General features: G+C 44.7%; 1 protein-coding gene across 1 annotated transcript in view; it reads right to left on the reverse strand.

Annotated features, from left to right (window-relative positions):
- Positions 1-19,964, reverse strand: part of LOC124798962 (neuronal acetylcholine receptor subunit alpha-7-like) — a 341,236-nt gene that overhangs the window by 112,209 nt on the left and 209,063 nt on the right. The window contains exon 6 of the mRNA XM_047262497.1: positions 13,779-13,973. Within this exon, the coding sequence (XP_047118453.1) occupies positions 13,779-13,973 (195 nt within the window). The remainder of the gene's footprint in view (positions 1-13,778; positions 13,974-19,964) is intronic.

The following is a 19,964-nucleotide window of genomic DNA, read 5'->3' on the forward strand; positions in this document are numbered from 1 at the left end:
ATCCATCGTTAGGAGCCACGTGTTACAGAAGCAGGATGAACAGAGAAGGACAAACACCATCATCCAGTTTCACGTACGCAACTTCTGTGTTTGGATATTGTAACAAGACTGTATGACTACCCGTCGTAAATATCACACCCATTTGTGTATATACAGGGTGGCCCATTGATAGTGACCGGGCCAAAAATCTCACGAAATAAGCATCAAACGAAAAAATTACAAAGAACGAAACTCGTCTAGCTTGAAAGTGGAAACCAGATGGCGCTATGGTTGGCTGGCAAGATGGCGCTGCCATAGGTCAAAGGAATTCCAACAGCATTTTTTAAAATAGGAACACCTAATTTTTATTACATATTCGTGTAGTACGTAAAGAAATATGAATGTTTTAGTTGGACCACATTTTTCGCTTTGTGATAGATGGCGCTGTAATAATCACAAACGTATAAGTACGTGGTATCACGTAACATTCCGCCAGTGCGGACGGTATTTGCTTCGTGATTCATTACCCGTGTTAAAATGGGCCGTTTACCAATTGCGGAAAAGGTCGATATGATGTTGATGTATGGCTATTGTGATCAAAATGCCCAACGGGCGTTTGCTATGTATGCTGCTCGGTATCCTGGACGACATCATCCAAGTGTCCGAACCGTTCGCCGGATAGTTACGTTATTTAAGGAAACAGGAAGTGTTCAGCCACATGTGAAACGTCAACCACGACCTGCAACAAATGATGATGCCCAAGTAGGTGTTTTACTGCTGTCGCGGCTAATCCGCACATCAGTTGCAGACAAATTGCGCGAGAATCGGGAATCTCAAAAATGTCGGTGTTGAGAATGCTGCATCAACACTGATTGCACCCGTACCATCTATGCACCAGTAACTGCATGGCGACGGCTCTGAACGTCGTTTACAGTTCTGCCACTGGACACAAGAGAAATTACGGAACGATGACAGATTTTTTGTACGCGTTCTATTTAGCGATGAAGCGTCATTCACCAACAGCAGTAACGTAAACAGGCATAATATGCACTATTGAGCAACGGAAAATCCACGATGGCTGCGGCGACTGGAACATCAGAGACCTTGGTGGGTTAATGTATGGTGCGGCATTATGGGAGGAAGGATAATTGGCCCCCATTTTATCGATAGCAATCAAAATGGGTGCAATGTATACTGATTTCCTACGTAATGTTCTACCGATGTTACTACAAGATGTATCACTGCATGACAGAATGGCGATGTACTTGCAACTGATGGATGACCGGCACATAGCTCGCGTGCGGTTCAAGCGGTATTGAATAATATATCTCATGATAGTTGGAATGGTCGTCGAAGCACCAGATCTGACGTCCCCGGATTTCTTTCTGTGGGGAAGGTTGAATGGTATTTGCTATCGTGATCCACCGACAACGGCAGACAACATGCGTCAGCGCATTATCAATGCATGTGCGAACATTACGGAAAGCAAACTACTCGCTGTTGAGAGGAATGTAGTTACACGTATTTCCAAATGCATTGAGCTTGACGGACATCATTTTGAGCATTTATTGCATTAATGTGGTATTTACAGGAATCAAGCTGTAACAGCATGCGTTCTGAGAAATGATAAGTTCACAAAGGCACATGTATCACATTGGAACAACCGAAATAAAATGTTCAAACGTACCTACGCTCTGTATTTTAATTTAAAAAACCTACCTGTTACCAACTGTTCGTCTAAAATTGTGAGCCATATGTTTGTGACTATTACAGCTCCATCTATTACAAAGCGAAAAAAATGCTCCAACTAAAACATTCATATTTCTTTGCGTGCTACGCGAATATGTAATAAAAAAATTGGGGATCTTACTTGAAAAAAACGCAGTTGATATCCGTTTGACCTATGGCAGCGCCATCTAGCGGGCCAACCGTAGTGCCATCTGGTTTCCCCCTTCAAGCTAGACAAGTTTCGTCCTTTGTAGTTTTTTCATTTGACCCTTATTTCGTGAGATATTTGACCCGGTCACGATCAGTGGATCACCCTGTATATGCTTCACAACAAATTACTAAACATTTCGTCTTTTCGTGCTCCAAGATTTTCTTGCTGTCCAGTTGAATCTGGCCAGTGTTGATTCCTTGCCTTACTATCCATACAGCAATTGAAATAGTCATTCAAACGATATTTTTAAAATTTAGACTGTTAATTGTAAAAAAATGGTGGGCAATACGGAGTTTTTGCTATTATTTTAGGAGTCAGCACTTTAAAAACCACGAAAACGACTCTTCAGCTAAAAGCTTTTTCCATTATTGGTCAATGCAGGGTGGTCCATTGATAGTGACGGGGCAAAATATCTCACGAAATAAGCGTCAAACGAAGAAACTACAAAGGACTAAACTTGTCTAGCTTGAAGGGGAAACCAGATGGCGCTATGGTTGGCCCGCTAGATGGCGCTGCCATAGGTCAAACGGATATCAACTACGTTTTTTTAAAATACGAACCCCCATTTTTATTACATATTCGTGTAGTACGTAAAGAAATTTTAGTTGGACCACGTTTTTCGCTTTGTGATAGATGGCGCTGTAATAGTCACCAACATATGGCTCACAATTTTAGACGAACAGTTGATAACAGGTAGGTTTTTTAAATTAAAATACAGCACGTAGGTACGTTTGAACATTTTATTTCGGTCGTTCCAATGTGATAGATGAACCTTTGCGAACTTATCATTTCTGAGAATGCATGCTGTTACAGCGTGATTCCTGTAAATACCACATTAATGCAATAAATGCTCAAAATGATGTCCGTTAAGCTCAATGCATTTGGAAATACGTGTAACTACATTCCTCTCAACAACGAGTAGTTCGCTTTCCGTAATGTTCTCACATGCATTGACAATGCGCTGACGCATGTTGTCTGGCGTTGTCGGTGGATCACGATAGCAAATACCCTTCAACCTTCCCCACAGAATGAAATCCGGGGACGTCAGATCCGGTGAACGTGCGGGCCATGGTATGGTGCTTCGCTGACCAATCCACCTGTAATGAAACATGCTATTCAATACAGCTTCAACCGCACGCGAGCTATGTGCCAGACATCCATCATGTTGCAAGTACATCGCCATTCTGTCATGCAGTGAAACATCTTGTAGTAACATCGGTAGAACATTACGTAGGAAATCAGCATACATTGCACCATTCAGATTGCCATCGATAAAATGGGGGCCAGTTATCCTTCCTCCCCATAATGCCGCACTATACATTAACCCGCCAAGGTCGCTGATGTTCCACTTGTCGCAGCCATCGTAGATTTTCCGTTGCCCAATAGTGCATATTATGCCGGTTTACGTTACCGCTGTTGGTGAATGACGCTTCGTCGCTAAATAGAACGCGTACAAAAAATCTGTCATCGTCCCATAATTTCTCTTGTGCCCAGTGGCAGAACTGTACACGAAGTTCAAAGTCGTCGCCATGCAATTCATGGTGCATAGAAATATGGTACGTGTGCAATCGATGTTGATGTAGCATTCTCAACACCGACGTTTTTGAGTTTCTCGATTCTCGCGCAGTTTGTCTGCTATCGATGTGCGGATTAGCCGCGACAGCAGCTAAAACACCTACTTGGGCATCATCATTTGTTGCAGGTCGTGGTTGACGTTTCACATGTGGCTGAACACTTCCTGTTTCCTTAAATAACGTAACTATCCGGCGAACGGTTCGGACACTTGGATGATGTCGTCCAGGATACCGAACAGCATACATAGCAAACGCCCGTTGGGCATTTTGATCACAATAGCCATACATCAACATCATATCGACCTTTTCCGCAATTGGTAAACGGCCCATTTTAACACGGGTAATGAATCACGAAGCAAATACCGTCCGCACTGGCGGAATGTTACGTGATACCACGTACTTATACGTTTGTGATTATTACAGCGCCATCTATCCCAAAGCGAAAAAAGTGGTCCAATTAAAACATTCATATTTCTTTATGTACTACACGAATATGTAATAAAAATTAGGTGTTCCTATTTAAAAAAATGCAGTTGATATCCATTTGACTTATGGCAGCGCCATCTAGCCAGCCAGCCATAGCGTCATCTGGTTTCCCCTTTCAAGCTAGATGAGTTTCGTTCTTTGTAGTTTTTTGTTTGATGCTTACTTCGTGAGATATTTGGCCCCGTCACTATCAATGGACCAACGTGTATAATTCACGGCTATTTTCGGTAATCTATTTCGAGATACGTTTTTAAAATGTTCTCCTGTTTCCTACTGCTTATTATTATTATGCTAGCAATTGAGTTCACGCTGAGTTGTTATCTAATATCGAAATTTCATGACCTGCTTAATAAAGTATATTACAGGGTTTTCAACAAAGTTTCACCGGGTACGTGACTGCGTCGTCGCGTTATTCCATAGACCAGCGTTTCGACCACTGTTGCATGTCCCCTTCATCATGGTGATATGGTTACTAGTGCCACGTTCATGTCGTATGTAGAGTAATTTTGTCCGGCTTCTAGAGTCAGTTTGTCAAGAACGTCGCTGAACTACGTTCTTTAGTGTATAGCAAGAGTGGGGAATCGTTACGTGCCGTACTTTATTGATATAATTTATTTTAATTCCTCGTTGCCTTCTCCCTTATTGTCGAAGTTTGGTTGAATACATGAACGAGCATTTAAGAATGGATTTCCGATCACGGAACTGGTGGGGAAAAAAAGAAATGAAAACGAAGTATCCCGTCAGTCCAAAAAGTTTCGAGATTGGATTAGTAAAACACAGAGAAAAGTTAAGATGACGGTTTTAAGGCTTCGAGTGTTCTACATAGCCTCGCTCCAGTAGAGTACAATGCACGGAATGTTCATACAACCATGCGAAACCGTCAGAATAGTCTTTTTGTGGGACGTCGCTCAACTGAAACGTCCCGTTGTATTGAAGGTCGGTCGTGTTGTCAAAGCGATGACTCTTGATGTGAACGTGACGTTCGGTCGTATAACTGGAGAAAATTTATTGAAGATTTAAACTGCAGCGGAAGTCTACACTCACACATATGTCAAAAGTGTTACTTAAAAATTTCATTTCTGTCGACTGAGTATTCTTCTTACATTTTTCGGAATTTGTATTCGTTTCTGAATAGTGGGACTTGAAGTGACATTTCACTGTAAATTATAATGTGTATACAGGGTGTTACAAAAATGTACGGCCAAACTTTCAGGAAACATTCCTCACACACAAATAAAGAAAAGATGTTATGTGGACATGTGTCCGGAAACGCTTAATTTCCATGTTAGAGCTCATTTTAGTTTCGTCAGTATGTATATTCCAGCCTATGGCTCGCGACTGGGGAACACCTAGAACGACGAGGACACCTGCAATGGACGAGGCAATTCTTCGTGCAGTTGACGATAACCCTAATGTCAGCGTCAGAGAAGTTGCTGCTGTACAAGGTAACGTTGACCACGTCACTGTATGGAGAGTGCTACGGGAGAACGAGTTGTTCCGTACCATGTACAGCGTGTGAAGGCACTATCAGCGCTGATTGGCCTCCACGGGTACACTTCTGCGAATGGTTCATCCAACAATGTGCCAATCCTCATTTCAGTGCAAATGTTCTCTTTACGGATGAGGCTTCGAGGAGGAGGAGGAGGAGATTAGTGTTTAACGTCCCGTCGACAACGAGGTCATTAGAGACGGAGCGCAAGCTCGGACGATGGAAGTATGGGGAAGGAAATCGGCCGTGCCCTTTCAAAGGAACCATCCCGGCATTTGCCTGAAGCAATTTAGGGAAATCACGGAAAACCTAAATAAGGATGGCCGGAGACGGGATTGAACCGTCGTCCTTCCGAATGCGAGTCCAGTGTGCTAACCACTGCGCCACCTCGTTCGGTGATGAGGCTTTATTCCAACAGGATCAAATTGTAAATTTTCACAATCAACATGTGTGGGCTGACGAGAATCCTCACGCAATTGTGCAATCACGTCATCAACACAGATTTTCTGTGAACGTTTGGGCAGGCATTGTTGGTGATGTCTTGATTGGGCCCCATGTTCTTCAACCTACGCTCAATGGAGCACGTTATCATGATTTTATACGGTATACACTACCTGTGCTGCTAGAACATGTGCCTTTACAAGTACGACACAACATGTGGTTCATGCACGATGGAGCTCCTGCACATTTCGGTCGAAGTGTTCGTACGCTTCTCAACAACAGATTCGGTGATCGATGGATTGGTAGAGGCGGAGCAATTAAATGGCCTCCACGCTCTCCTGACCTCAACCCTCTTGACTTTCATTTATGGGGGCATTTGAAAGCTCTTGTCTACGCAACCCCGGTACCAAATGTAGAGACTCTTCGTGCTCGTATTGTGGACGGCTGTGATACAATACGCCATTCTCCAGGGCTGCATCAGTGCGTCAGGGATTCCATGCGACGGAGGGTGGATGCATGTATCCTCGCTAACGGAGAACATTTTGAACATTTCCTGTAACAAAGGGTTTCAAGGCACGCTGGTACGTTCTGTTGCTGTGTGTTTCTATTCCATGATTAATGTGATTTGAAGAGAAGTAATAAAATGAGTTCTAACATGGAAAGTAAGCGTTTCCGGACACATGTCCACATAACATATTTTCTTTCTTTGTGTGTGAGGAATGTTTCCTGAAAGTTTGGCCGTACCTTTTTGTAACACCCTGTATACTGTCACGTGACCTATGGTTTCATATATACTTCTGAACATGTTCAACTTTTCATGCAATTTTATATCAGTCTCACAAGAAATGTTATCATCATTATCATAATAATTATTGTGATATATGAATGAAATCTAACATTGCAAATATTTATATTTTTTGTCCTCTGTTATTTTATCTTCAGTGACTGTTTCTTGTTGTTAACAACATGTCCTTGAAGCACATTATCTTTGGTTTGTCGAGAGAAATTTTAAAACAATGTGCATTTTCTATCGTATTTTATATAAAAATTGTGCATTCCACCTCATTTACACTATCATTAATAATGAATACAGCGCTGAATAGCATAACAAGTATTGAAATCATACAGTGTAGGCTTTCACCGCCGGTATTGTCTTCACTTAAAACTTCCGGGCTGATAGGCCGTGGTCGAAGTATAAAACTCTCCCCTGACGTTTCGTCTCCCACAGCCCGGAAGTTTTAAGTGTAGAAATTATTGAAATACTGCCTCCCCCCCTCCCCCCGTTAAAGAAATATCCAGGTGAGCCTTCTGTTTTCGGGTTCTGGTTCGTCGACCATGAACAGGGATTGCTTCACAATGATACTGAAAACGCTCGAGGTGTTAGGCATGATTCCGGAGGGAACAGATTGTGGAAATCCACGGGAACCCGTTTCATCCCCGTTACAGAGCTTCGAAAATAGGGGGTCCAATCAGCCGGTAACCTCCCTCTCTCCCCCTTAGCCCTCCTCTACCACCTAACGGAACTTATCACTCTCTCAAATACTGAAATCTTACTGATTCAGAAGAATAACGAAGATCTTAAGTAATAAGAACCAACAGATGAGTGATCTCTATGTATTGCTCAGGTGACCTAAATTCGCTGACTTCTTTTTCTGTAGACATTTCAGAAATGTTGTTTATTAATCAGATAAGGACTAAGTTGCCACGATACATACAAGTGTGAAAATAATATTAAATGAAAAACGCTTTTCCAATGTGCTGCAAAATTATATTTACTTATTCCTGGCCCCAGTTCTAGACCAAATATGATTTTGCAGAACATTTGGAAAGTGTTTCCTGTTTAATATTGTTCTCACCTTCTCACGCTTCTCTAGTGTTGCCCCCCTTTCATGTCCTCGGACTCTTCAGCATAACTTGCAGATAACATTTCAGTCCGTGTATTTCATCTCTGATAATTTCAGACTACCAAAGAGTATGAAAGATGTCTACATTGTATCCATGTCAGTATGCGTGACGAAAGTTCTGTTGTATGCATTGCTTTTGTCGGACGTTGCACCACCTGGCCACCAACTCACGACTCTGTAGCGTTAATGAGAGTTTTTCAGAATGATCGCTGGCGCCGAGGAGACGAACGTGAATAGGATGCTGTACAAACGGAAGTGGCGGGTAGAAAAGAATGAAAGTAGCAAACAATCCTAATAAACATAGGTATATGCTCAGGTGAAGTTATACCGATGCTGCAACACTGTTAATGTCTCATGCTACTTTTGCTTCGAAACATCGAAAGTGAGGCGAACATTTCAAAGTGATGAACCTCGTTTGACTATCATCGTTCTGGATATCTTTAAGTACTGATAAATAGCGTTTCGACAGCAGGTAACTAGAAAGGGAACTCCAGGCAACATTGCTAAAATCTTTTTCTGAATTTATAAGTGCCGTAAACGTTGAAAATTAATTCTTATCTGTAACTACGTAGGCTTTCCCGGCGTAATAAGTCTTGAAAGTCTTTTCGGGTTTGCTGCCGGATCCTAAAATCAACTTGACTCGATATTTCGGCGATCCAACTGTTCGCCATCTTCAGGGAATGCTGCTTCTGCTGATGAGTCCCGCTGAGAATTGACGCAAGATTGCAATTCGACGTCCTATATAGGCCACCGTTCAGTACACGGCGCATGCGCCGCCCATCACGGTTTCTGACTTCCAAAACAGGGAGGTGGCGCCGCCCTTAGTGAAACACTGCTGGCAACGATATATCGCAATCAAGGCCGCACCGAAGAACGTTCTGTTTTGATGCGAGATAATACAGGATTCCACGTTTTGCTAAGAGGAAACCCATTGTCCCTGTTGATTAAATTATCAGCCAATCTAATTTCGATCGCCTCTTTATACACACTATTCCAAAAACCGGAAATGTTGGTAATTACAACAGTTTCCTCAAATTTCATTTTGTGTCTCTCATTCAGACAGTGTTCTGCTACGGCCGATTTTTCCGGCTGTTGTAGCCTCGTGTGACGGCGATGTTCCACACACCTGTCATTCACTGTGCGAATAGAACGACCAACGTAAGCTTTCCCACATTGACACGGGATTTTGTACACCCCGGGTTTCCTAAGTCCCAAATCATCCTTCACAGAGCCGAGCAGAGCCCTAATCTTAGAGGGTGGACGGAACACACTCTTAATGTTAAAACTCCTTAAAATTCGTCCAATCTTAAACGATAAGCCTCCAGCATAAGGAAGAAAGGCCACAGATCTATGTTCCTCTTCGGACACCTCCGGAGACGGTCCAAATTCCATAGCCCGACGAATCTGATTCTCGGTGTATCCATTTTCCTTAAAAACAGTTATCAAATGCTCAAGTTCTTGGGTTAAGCTGTCTGCGTCGGAAATGGCATATGCTCTCCGTACCAAAGTGCTAAGGACGCCACTACGTTGGTGTGGTGGATGACAACTCTTAGCGTGCAGATACAAATCTGTGTGTGTCGGCTTTCGGTGAACGCTGTGTCCCAAAGTTCCATCTGGTTTTTTATAAACCATTACGTCTAAAAATGGAAGCATCCCATCATTTTCAACCTCCATAGTAAATTCGATACGGGGATGAAGACAGTTGAAGTGGTCCAAAAACCTGTTAAGAGCATCACGTCCATGCGGCCATACGAAAAAGGTATCGTCCACGCATCTCCAGAAGCACGTTAGTTGCAAAGCTGAAGTCCTCAGTGCCATAGCCTCGAAGTCCTCCATAAATAAATTGGCGACTATGGGTGACAAAGGACTACCCATAGCCACTCCGTCATTCTGTTCAAAAATGTTACCGTTAAATAAAAAATACGTAGAGGTCAGCACATGACGACAAAGCTTCACCCGCTCTTCATCCAGTTTTTCATTGAGCATTTGATGACTGTTTTTAAGGAAAATGGATACACCGAGAATCAGATTCGTCGGGCTATGGAATTTGGACCGTCTCCGGAGGTGTCCGAAGAGGAACATAGATCTGTGGCCTTTCTTCCTTATGCTGGAGGCTTATCGTTTAAGATTGGACGAATTTTAAGGAGTTTTAACATTAAGAGTGTGTTCCGTCCACCCTCTAAGATTAGGGCTCTGCTCGGCTCTGTGAAGGATGATTTGGGACTTAGGAAACCCGGGGTGTACAAAATCCCGTGTCAATGTGGGAAAGCTTACGTTGGTCGTTCTATTCGCACAGTGAATGACAGGTGTGTGGAACATCGCCGTCACACGAGGATACAACAGCCGGAAAAATCGGCCGTAGCAGAACACTGTCTGAATGAGAGACACAAAATGAAATTTGAGGAAACTGTTGTAATTGCCAACATTTCCGGTTTTTGGAATAGTGTGTATAAAGAGGCGAACGAAATTAGATTGGCTGATAATTTAATCAACAGGGACAATGGGTTTCCTCTTAGCAAAACGTGGAATCCTGTATTATCTCGCATCAAAACAGAACGTTCTTCGGTGCGGCCTTGATTGCGATATATCGTTGCCAGCAGTGTTTCACTAAGGGCGGCGCCACCTCCCTGTTTTGGAAGTCAGAAACCGTGATGGGCGGCGAATGCGCCGTGTACTGAACGGTGGCCTATATAGGACGTCGAATTGCAATCTTGCGTCAGTTCTCAGCGGGACTCATCAGCAGAAGCAGCATTCCCTGAAGATGGCGAACAGTTGGATCGCCGAAATATCGAGTCAAGTTGATTTTAGGATCCGGCAGCAAACCCGAAAAGACTTTCAAGACTTATTACGCCGGGAAAGCCTACGTAGTTACATCAAGTACGTCTACGGGGAGGAGATGGTGAAGCTTGTACAGAAGTTAGATAAACGTCGGAGGAAGAAAGGAAAGCTGTTGAGTACACTCGCCTTCTTGCTGAGATGCCATGACGAAGGTATTATTCCTAATTTCGCCAGATTTATTCATTTTATTAACAGTAAGAGAGCTAATAGGATTAAGGAACGTGCAAGCCAAGCACTTTTAAGAGAACGCATTCGTTTTACTCGTAGACAGCTGGATATTGTTTCCAAAGATTTATTTTATTTACATTTGAACTTGTCATCGCAGTTTTCAAGGGATGTTTGGCAGTGGGTTGATGAATCCACGTGGGCGCTATCAGATTGGACACATAGGAGCGCCGTTACCAGACAATCCTCGAAATTTGAACGGCTTCTTTCTCGTTCTACAGCATCAGTAGTGGATAAACGTCGGCGTACTGTGATTAATCTGTCTAACAAGGCGTTGGATGGGCCCACAGTGTCGATATTGGAGAAAGGTTTAAATTTTTCGCCCACTCCCAAGAGACTTCCTATCACAGAGTTCATTTGCTCTGTAGAACAAGCAGTACACAGCCTACCCGAGGATCAAGCAGAGGAAATAAGGCAAGAAGTGTCGCACACATTACGTCGGGCTCGACCACCGCGGGATAACATCTCTTCCGCAGAGAGGGCAGCCATTCGTTCCCTTAAGAATGATGACGAAGTAGTAATTTTACCAGCTGACAAGGGGAATGCCACGGTTGTAATGACGCGGGATGATTATGTCCTAAAAATGGATTTACTTCTCAACGACCCGGCGTACAGAAGACTATCTAGTGACCCCACAGAAAGGATCAAACGTAAGACACTTTCACTGCTGAAAAAGAGTTCGTTGTCAGATGATTTACGTAAGAAACTTCATCCTGGTGCTGCCGTTCCGCCTAGGTTGTATGGTTTGCCTAAGTTGCATAAGGAAGGGGTTCCTCTACGCCCTATTGTTAGTAATTTGGGTGCACCGACCTATAACCTGGCAAAGTACTTATCATCTGCTCTCAGTCCATTTGTTGGCAAATGTGAACACCATATATCCAGTTCGGTGGATTTTATTCGACGATTGGGATCTTTGAAGTTGAGTCCCTCAGATCTGTTAGTGAGTTTCGATGTGGTATCCCTATTTAGAGTTCCTCTGGAAGAGTCCCTTAGTTTGATCAGTGAAAAACTGGATGAAGAGCGGGTGAAGCCTTGTCGTCATGTGCTGACCTCTACGTATTTTTTATTTAACGGTAACATTTTTGAACAGAATGACGGAGTGGCTATGGGTAGTCCTTTGTCACCCATAGTCGCCAATTTATTTATGGAGGACTTCGAGGCTATGGCACTGAGGACTTCAGCTTTGCAACCAACGTGCTTCTGGAGATATGTGGACGATACCTTCTTCGTGTGGCCGCATGGACGTGATGCTCTTAACAGGTTTTTGGACCACTTCAACTGTCTTCATCCCCGTATCAAATTTACTATGGAGGTTGAAAATGATGGGATGCTTCCATTTTTAGACGTAATGGTTTATAAAAAACCAGATGGAACTTTGGGACACAGCGTTCACCGAAAGCCGACACACACAGATTTGTGTCTGCACGCTAAGAGTTGTCATCCACCACACCAACGTAGTGGCGTCCTTAGCACTTTGGTACGGAGAGCATATGCCATTTCCGACGCAGACAGCTTAACCCAAGAACTTGAGCATTTGATGACTGTTTTTAAGGAAAATGGATACACCGAGAATCAGATTCGTCGGGCTATGGAATTTGGACCGTCTCCGGAGGTGTCCGAAGAGGAACATAGATCTGTGGCCTTTCTTCCTTATGCTGGAGGCTTATCGTTTAAGATTGGACGAATTTTAAGGAGTTTTAACATTAAGAGTGTGTTCCGTCCACCCTCTAAGATTAGGGCTCTGCTCGGCTCTGTGAAGGATGATTTGGGACTTAGGAAACCCGGGGTGTACAAAATCCCGTGTCAATGTGGGAAAGCTTACGTTGGTCGTTCTATTCGCACAGTGAATGACAGGTGTGTGGAACATCGCCGTCACACGAGGCTACAACAGCCGGAAAAATCGGCCGTAGGAGAACACTGTCTGAATGAGAGACACAAAATGAAATTTGAGGAAACTGTTGTAATTGCCAACATTTCCGGTTTTTGGAATAGTGTGTATAAAGAGGCGATCGAAATTAGATTGGCTGATAATTTAATCAACAGGGACAATGGGTTTCCTCTTAGCAAAACGTGGAATCCTGTATTATCTCGCATCAGAACAGAACGTTCTTCGGTGCGGCCTTGATTGCGATATATCGTTGCCAGCAGTGTTTCACTAAGGGCGGCGCCACCTCCCTGTTTTGGAAGTCAGAATCCGTGATGGGCGGCGCATGCGCCGTGTACTGAACTGTGGCCTATATAGGACGTCGAATTGCAATCTTGCGTCAGTTCTCAGCGGGACTCATCAGCAGAAGCAGCATTCCCTGAAGATGGCGAACAGTTGGATCGCCGAAATATCGAGTCAAGTTGATTTTAGGATCCGGCAGCAAACCCGAAAAGACTTTCAAGAATTCTTATATGTATTGTTACCTGTGAGTCTTCCTCTGAGTTTCATAATGTACAGTGATTAAGATGACGATAAACGATATTCATAGGTTTACTGGGAGGCAAAGGTCCTTGTATTTTCGAAACTCAGCAGCAGAACTGGACGATGTTCGGGACATGGTTTCCAGCTATCAATGTGCTCCTCTGGGTGCCTTATTCAACACCTCCTAGTTATTCGGTATCATTTCTAAACACCGGCTATATCAAAGTGTTTGTATCAGGCTGCATCGTTGTCTGACCCTTTCATATGCGGGAAATTTAGATGTTAAAAACTTGAATAAATCTCATTGATTTGTATGAAGGACACCTGTGAAAGAGCTTAAAAAAGAACCAGAAGGTGAGAAATGTAGTCGGTAGACGCCGGAGCGGAACGTGGAAGGTGTGGAGCGCGAGCGGCGGCGCGCTTGCGGCTGCGGCTGCGGCGGCGGCGGCCTAACAGCCGCTAGTTATAGGCCGGCGGAGCGGAAGGAGTGCCTGACCTAGCGTGAGCTTCTCCCCGGAGTCGGGCGGCAGCGTGAAGCCCAGCAGCGCCATGCTCGAGATGAGCACGCACGGCACGATCAGGTTGAAGAAGTAGTACAGCGTGCGCCGGCGGATCTGGATCGTGAACGTCACGTCCACGTACGGCTCCGGGCAGCACTGGTACACGATCGTATTCTTCTTCCCGGGCATACCTGTACAAACGGACACATCACTCATTTCATGAAATCACACTTTCTACCTTATTCAGAGTTACAGCGGGCGGTCAAAAAGCTTGCGTTTGAGGGCGTTCAACAGCGTATATGCAACGTAGCGCGACTCCGATGCGGATGTACGCGGAGGTGCCAAAAGTCGCAGGATACCTCCAGACAACGTGTCGGAGCTACTTTTTCCCGGCGTAGTGCAGGCGTTCGACATGACGCGGACTCAAGTCGGTGGAAGTCCATTAACGAGGGCGAGTCAAATGAAAACCTTAAATTTGTAATAACAAATCGAAATTTCGCGCCGTTATCCTGCAAGTTGGTAAGCGTGCTACAAACAGCGTGCAGAATGGCCTGTACGTGGCATCATAGTGCAGATGCACACATACCGTCGCAGTATCAGTATAAAGATGGTCGCCCCACTTGCGGCTTGCACCAGAGAGAACAGCGTTCTGTTATTCGGTTTTTGCGTAGTGAATATCTGAAACATATTGAAATTCATCGACGAATGAAGGTTCAATATGGTAATGCATGTTTGTCACAGCAGAAAGTCTACAAATGGAGTAGGAAGTTTGCAAATGGCGTGACTATACTGAAATATGCCCCTCGTCCAGATCAGGCACAACGAGTTGTGACTCCACAGAACATTGCAGCAGTTGAAGCCATAGTGGAGGAAAACCGCCGAGTGACACTGAATGACATTGCAGCATGTTTACAGATTAGTCATGGGTCAGCACACCACATTGTGCAAGATGTGCTCCAGTTTCACAAAGTGCCTGCAAGATGGGTGCAACGGCAGCTGACTCCTGAAATGAGAGAACGACGTGTTGATGCTTGTGAAGAACTTCGGCGCTTTGAACGAGATGGTGATGGCTTCCTTGTGAGAATCGTTTCTGGGGACGAAACCTGGGTTCACTTCCACCAACTGGAAACGAAGAGAGCTAGCAAGGAATGGCGCCATTCCTCATCACCAAGTGATTTCCATATGTTTGGACCATTCAGAGACGTAATGGGAGGAAAGAAGTTCCGTTCTGATGAAGAGGTACGCCGAGCGGTGCATGAGTGGTTGTGCGGACTACCAAAAGAATTTTTTTTCTAAAGGAATTTATGCACTTTGTAAGCGCTGGAGGACTTGCATTGAGTGTGGGGGAGATTTTGTTGAAAAGTGATACAGCTTTGTACCACTTCTGCACAATAAATAATATTAAAAAAAATATTTAAGGTTTTCATTTGACTTACCCTCGTAGGAACACTGAGACATACTGCCTCTGTAGCCGTCCACAATTGCGAAAATGTTGCCGGTGCAGGAATTTGTGCACAAAGTGACCCCTCGACTATGTCCCATAAAATTTCGATGGGGTTCATGTCGGGTGATCTGAATGGCCAGATCATTCACTCGAATTGTCCGGAAAGTTCCTCAAACCAGTAGCGAACAAATTTTGCCCGGTGACATGGTGCATTGCCATCCATATAATTTGCTTCGTTGTTTGGAAACGTGACGCCCATGAACGGCTGCAAATGCTCTGCAAGTAACCGCCCATAACCATTTCCAGTCAATGATCGGTTCAGTTGGACCAGAGGGCACAGACCATTACACGGAAATACAGTGAACACCATTGTGGAACCACCACCAGCATGCACAGTGCCTTGTTGACAACCTGGGTCCGTGGCGTCGTGGGGTCTGCGCCACACTCGAACCATGCCATCAGCTGTTACAATCAGAAATCGAGATTCATCTGATCACGCCACGATTTTCCAATCATCTAGGTTCCAACTGCTATGGTCACGAGAGCAGGAGAGTCGCTGAAGGTGATGTCGTGCTGTTAGCAAACGTACTCATGTCGGTGGTCTGCTTTGTTTTTGTTTTGTTTTAGGGCGACGCACCCAAGTCAAAACTATAGAACCCGAAGACAGAGAGGAGTTAAAAACGACTACACGTCAATCCTAGTTGACATAAGAGAAGACAGCTAAAAACAGGGACGTGGAGAAAGGACTACAAAAGATAGCACACAGAAGCGGAGGTCCAAAACTAAAAATTAAATTGCCTTCTCCATATTGCTGTGACGGATAAAAAGTAAAACGCGATCGTCAACACACGCGTCGTTTGCTAAAACGACCGATAACTCAGACGGAACGCCCAAGCGGATACGTAAACTGTCAAAAAATAGACATTCCGTCTGGAAGTGGCGGACAGTTAAATCTTGGGCGCAATGTGTACGAAGTGATGGGGGAAGCGCCACTTATTAAATGACGATGGCTAGAAAGGCAGTGCCCAATACGCAACCTAGTTACAATGACCTCCTCCCGGCGGGATGGCCATGAGATCGTCCAAGCCACTGGGAGAGGCTTAATAATCCTGAGCTTATTCCCACGAAGGGAGGACCGATGGCGATGTCAAAGGTACACCACCTCCTGACAGATGGCAACACAGAGATTATTGGAGGGAATATAGGCACTCGTGGGCTGAGGTACGAGGACTGCAGCCTTGGCAGCGGCGTCAGCAGCCTCGTCTTCTGGCAGACCGACATGACCAGGAACCCACAGTAACTTCACAGTGACTCCACAAAGAGTGAGAAAGTGACAGTTTTCCTGGACCTGTTGCAATAAGGGATGGGCGGTGTACAGTGCACATAGACATTGAAAGGCGCTGAGAGAGTCTGAGCAGAGGACACAATCGAAAAGTCTCTGTCGCCGGCTGCACTCCGTGGCCTGATACAGGGCGAAGAGCTCGGCTGTAAATACTTGAGCAGTGTGCCAGAGGCTAATATCTAACGACGTGGGCGTCAATGATGAAGGCACACCCGACACCACAGTGAGTCCGAGAGCCATCATTGTACACGAAGGTACTATCGCGAAATTCCATGCGGAGGTCGCGAAACTGAAAACGATTGACTGAAGCCGGAGTAGTGTCCTTAGGAAGCGAATTAAGGCCAAGATTAACACGGGCCACTTCACGAAGCCAAGGTGGTGAAGGGTTCACGCCCACAGGGAAAGTTGCAGGTAGTGTGCAGTTAAGCTGCCGGAGCAAGCGCCGAAAGCGGACTCCAAGAGGTAGCAAAGAAGAGGGACGCGCCCCATATTGGCGATCAAAGGAATCATTGAAGAAGGAGACAAAGGGTGGGTGGTCACGCTTGGAAGATAAACTGCATGCATACCTGCTGAGGAGAAAGTCACAGCGGTAGGACAGTGGTAGATCACCAGCTTCAGCACACACACTCTCAACCAGGCTAGTGTAAAAGACTCCAGTGGCCAAATGGATGCCACGATGGTGAATATTGTTGTAATAGGGATGGACGTGCAGACTCATAAACGAAGCACCCATAGTCGAGTTAGGAACGGACAAGGGACCGATACAAACGGAGGAGGACGGTTCGATCGGCACCACAGGAAGTACCATTGCGGACACGTAGGACATCGAGGGACCGCGTCGGTGGTCTGCTGGCATGGCCCATTAACGCCAAATTTCGCAGCTCTGTCCTAACGTATACGTTCGTCGTACGTTCCACATTGGTTTCTCCCGTTATTTCACGAAGTGTTGCTTGTTTGTTAGCACTGAGAACTCTTCGCAAACGTTGCTTCTCTCGGTCACTGCGTTGTGCATGGTGAGAGGTAATGCCTGAAATCTGGTATTCTTAGAACCCTCTTGACACTGTGGATCGCGGAATATTGAATTCCCTAACGATTTCAGAAATGGAATGTCCAGTGCATTTGACTTAAGGACTGTTCTGCTTTCAAAGCCTGTTAATTCCCGTCGTGCGGCCGTAATCACACATGAATCACCTAAGTGGAAATGAATGCTCATCCAGTATAATGCCCTTTTATGCATTGTTCATGTGACACTCCCACCCCCTTTATATGCGCGTATCGCTAACCCATGACGCCAGTGTATAAGCACCAACATGTAGGCAAGGGATTAGTTTGACATCCGTGTGTTTCCGACGTGCGTGCGGGAATCTGGAAACGTGAACTATGGCGACATTATTACCAAACGCGTACAAACAGAACCAACGTGCTATTATTATTGTTTTGGCTGCTGAAGGACAAACACCTGTGTATGGGGCAGCACGTCTGTCGAGAAGCACCGTTGTCGAATAATGCGCCATGTTCCGTGTGGTGTATCTGCTCCACGATAACGCAAGTCGCCATATACAAATGTCGTAAGGCAAAAGTTACGCCAGCTCAAGTGAAAGACATTCCTATAGTCCCGAGCTCTCCACGTCCGGTTGACTCCTTCGATCCCTTAAAAAAGGCCTTGAATGGTGGACGTTTCCTGTTGTTCCTGTCGGACGGGTACGTGCAACAGGCAGTTCCAGTCTTCTTCACACAGAAGGACACGGTGTTTTGCCAAACGGGTATCTTCAACCGTGTGTATCGGTAGGATGATTACCTCAATACTCACGGCGATTTTGCCAGACTGGCATACCGATTCTGGACTGTACGGCCTTCGACCGGAATCTTTTTCATCGCCCGTTATTTAACAGGACAGGAGGGGCAGGGGGAGATACGGTAGCCAGCGAGATGAACGTTTAAATGAAAGTTCCGCCATTTGGCTGTATAGATTGTTTATTCCTTTGTATAGTCATTTTCAAGTGCCACAGTATTACGTACGATAAGACTTCTCTAAACGGAGTCATCGTCGAACACAGAAGTCCGATCATACTTAACAATGTGGTACACGAAAATTGCCAAAGGGTGAAATCATGATTGTGCAGTACCATAAACAACCTATATATACAAATGACGGAACTTTCATTTAAACAGTATTATATTATAGTGGCCACGAACTATGGAGAGATTATTACCGAAATGAATACTGAGTCGGGGAGTGGTGAAACCAGGTGAGGATACAGGACACACTTTCTTAACGCCTCTCTCTCTCTCTCTCTCTCTCTCTCGCTCGCTTTCCCCTCCCCGCAAATTTGTCATCATCCCCACTACATTACGGTGGCACAGATGTCGAAGGCTTCAATAGTAGTAATAGAATATATATAAAATACTATAATAGAATATTTAATTTTTTAAGACAACTTATTTGGATCGGCGCTTAGTACATCGCTTTAGCATGTAGGGTAAGAGAAAGCATACATTTGAACATTTGAGAAAAACTTGTGTTATGCAATCAATTCAAGAACAGTGATAACAACAAGTTCTGTCATCTTTGAGCCGCACGGGATTAGCCCAGCTGTCTAGGGCGCTGCAGTCATAGACTGTGCGGTTGATCCCGGCGGAGTTTCGAGTCCTCCTCGGGCATGGGTGTGTGTGTTTGTCCTTAGGATTATTTAGGTTAAGTAGTGTGTAAGCTTAGGGACTGATGACCTTAGCAGTTAAGTCCCATAAAATTTCACACACACATTGTAATCTTTGACATTATCATAATTTACAAAATATAAAATTGAAGTGTGCTCTGAACATGAACAGTATTCCGATATTGCAGTGCCTGTGCTATCCCGAATTAAGATACAATGTTCCTTTGGATGTGCATGCAGACTGTAGCGATCACAGGCTTTATGAAATACATGATATGTATTCGCAGTTATATGGAATAACATTAGATGTATAATGGAATGACGACAGTGAAAATTTGTGCCAGACCTGGACTCCAACCTAGATTTCCCGCTTATCGCGAGCGGTCGCCTTACCATTTTTTTAATACCATTTTGTTCGGTATTGTTCGTTGTACTTGTTCGGGGCGGACATTTCCTGACCCCCGTTCAAGTCCATCTTTGATCCATTTTTTTTCTTTACAGAGGACACGTAACTTTCTGACCGACCACGTTGAGCTACAGTGCCGGCACCATTCGGCCATCGGAGCACACCTCAAGGCCAGACCCAAAATTCAATATGTCGTCAACCATGTGTTTACATGCATGTCCGAAGGAACATTACATCTTAATTCGGAATAACACAGGTACTCCAGTATCTTATTTATTCACCGACTCCGGGCCAGTGACTCTCTTGCTAAGTGTCTCCCCTGTACGGGAATAT

Source organism: Schistocerca piceifrons, chromosome 5, assembly GCF_021461385.2.
Source record: "Schistocerca piceifrons isolate TAMUIC-IGC-003096 chromosome 5, iqSchPice1.1, whole genome shotgun sequence".
NCBI lineage: Eukaryota > Metazoa > Arthropoda > Insecta > Orthoptera > Acrididae > Schistocerca > Schistocerca piceifrons.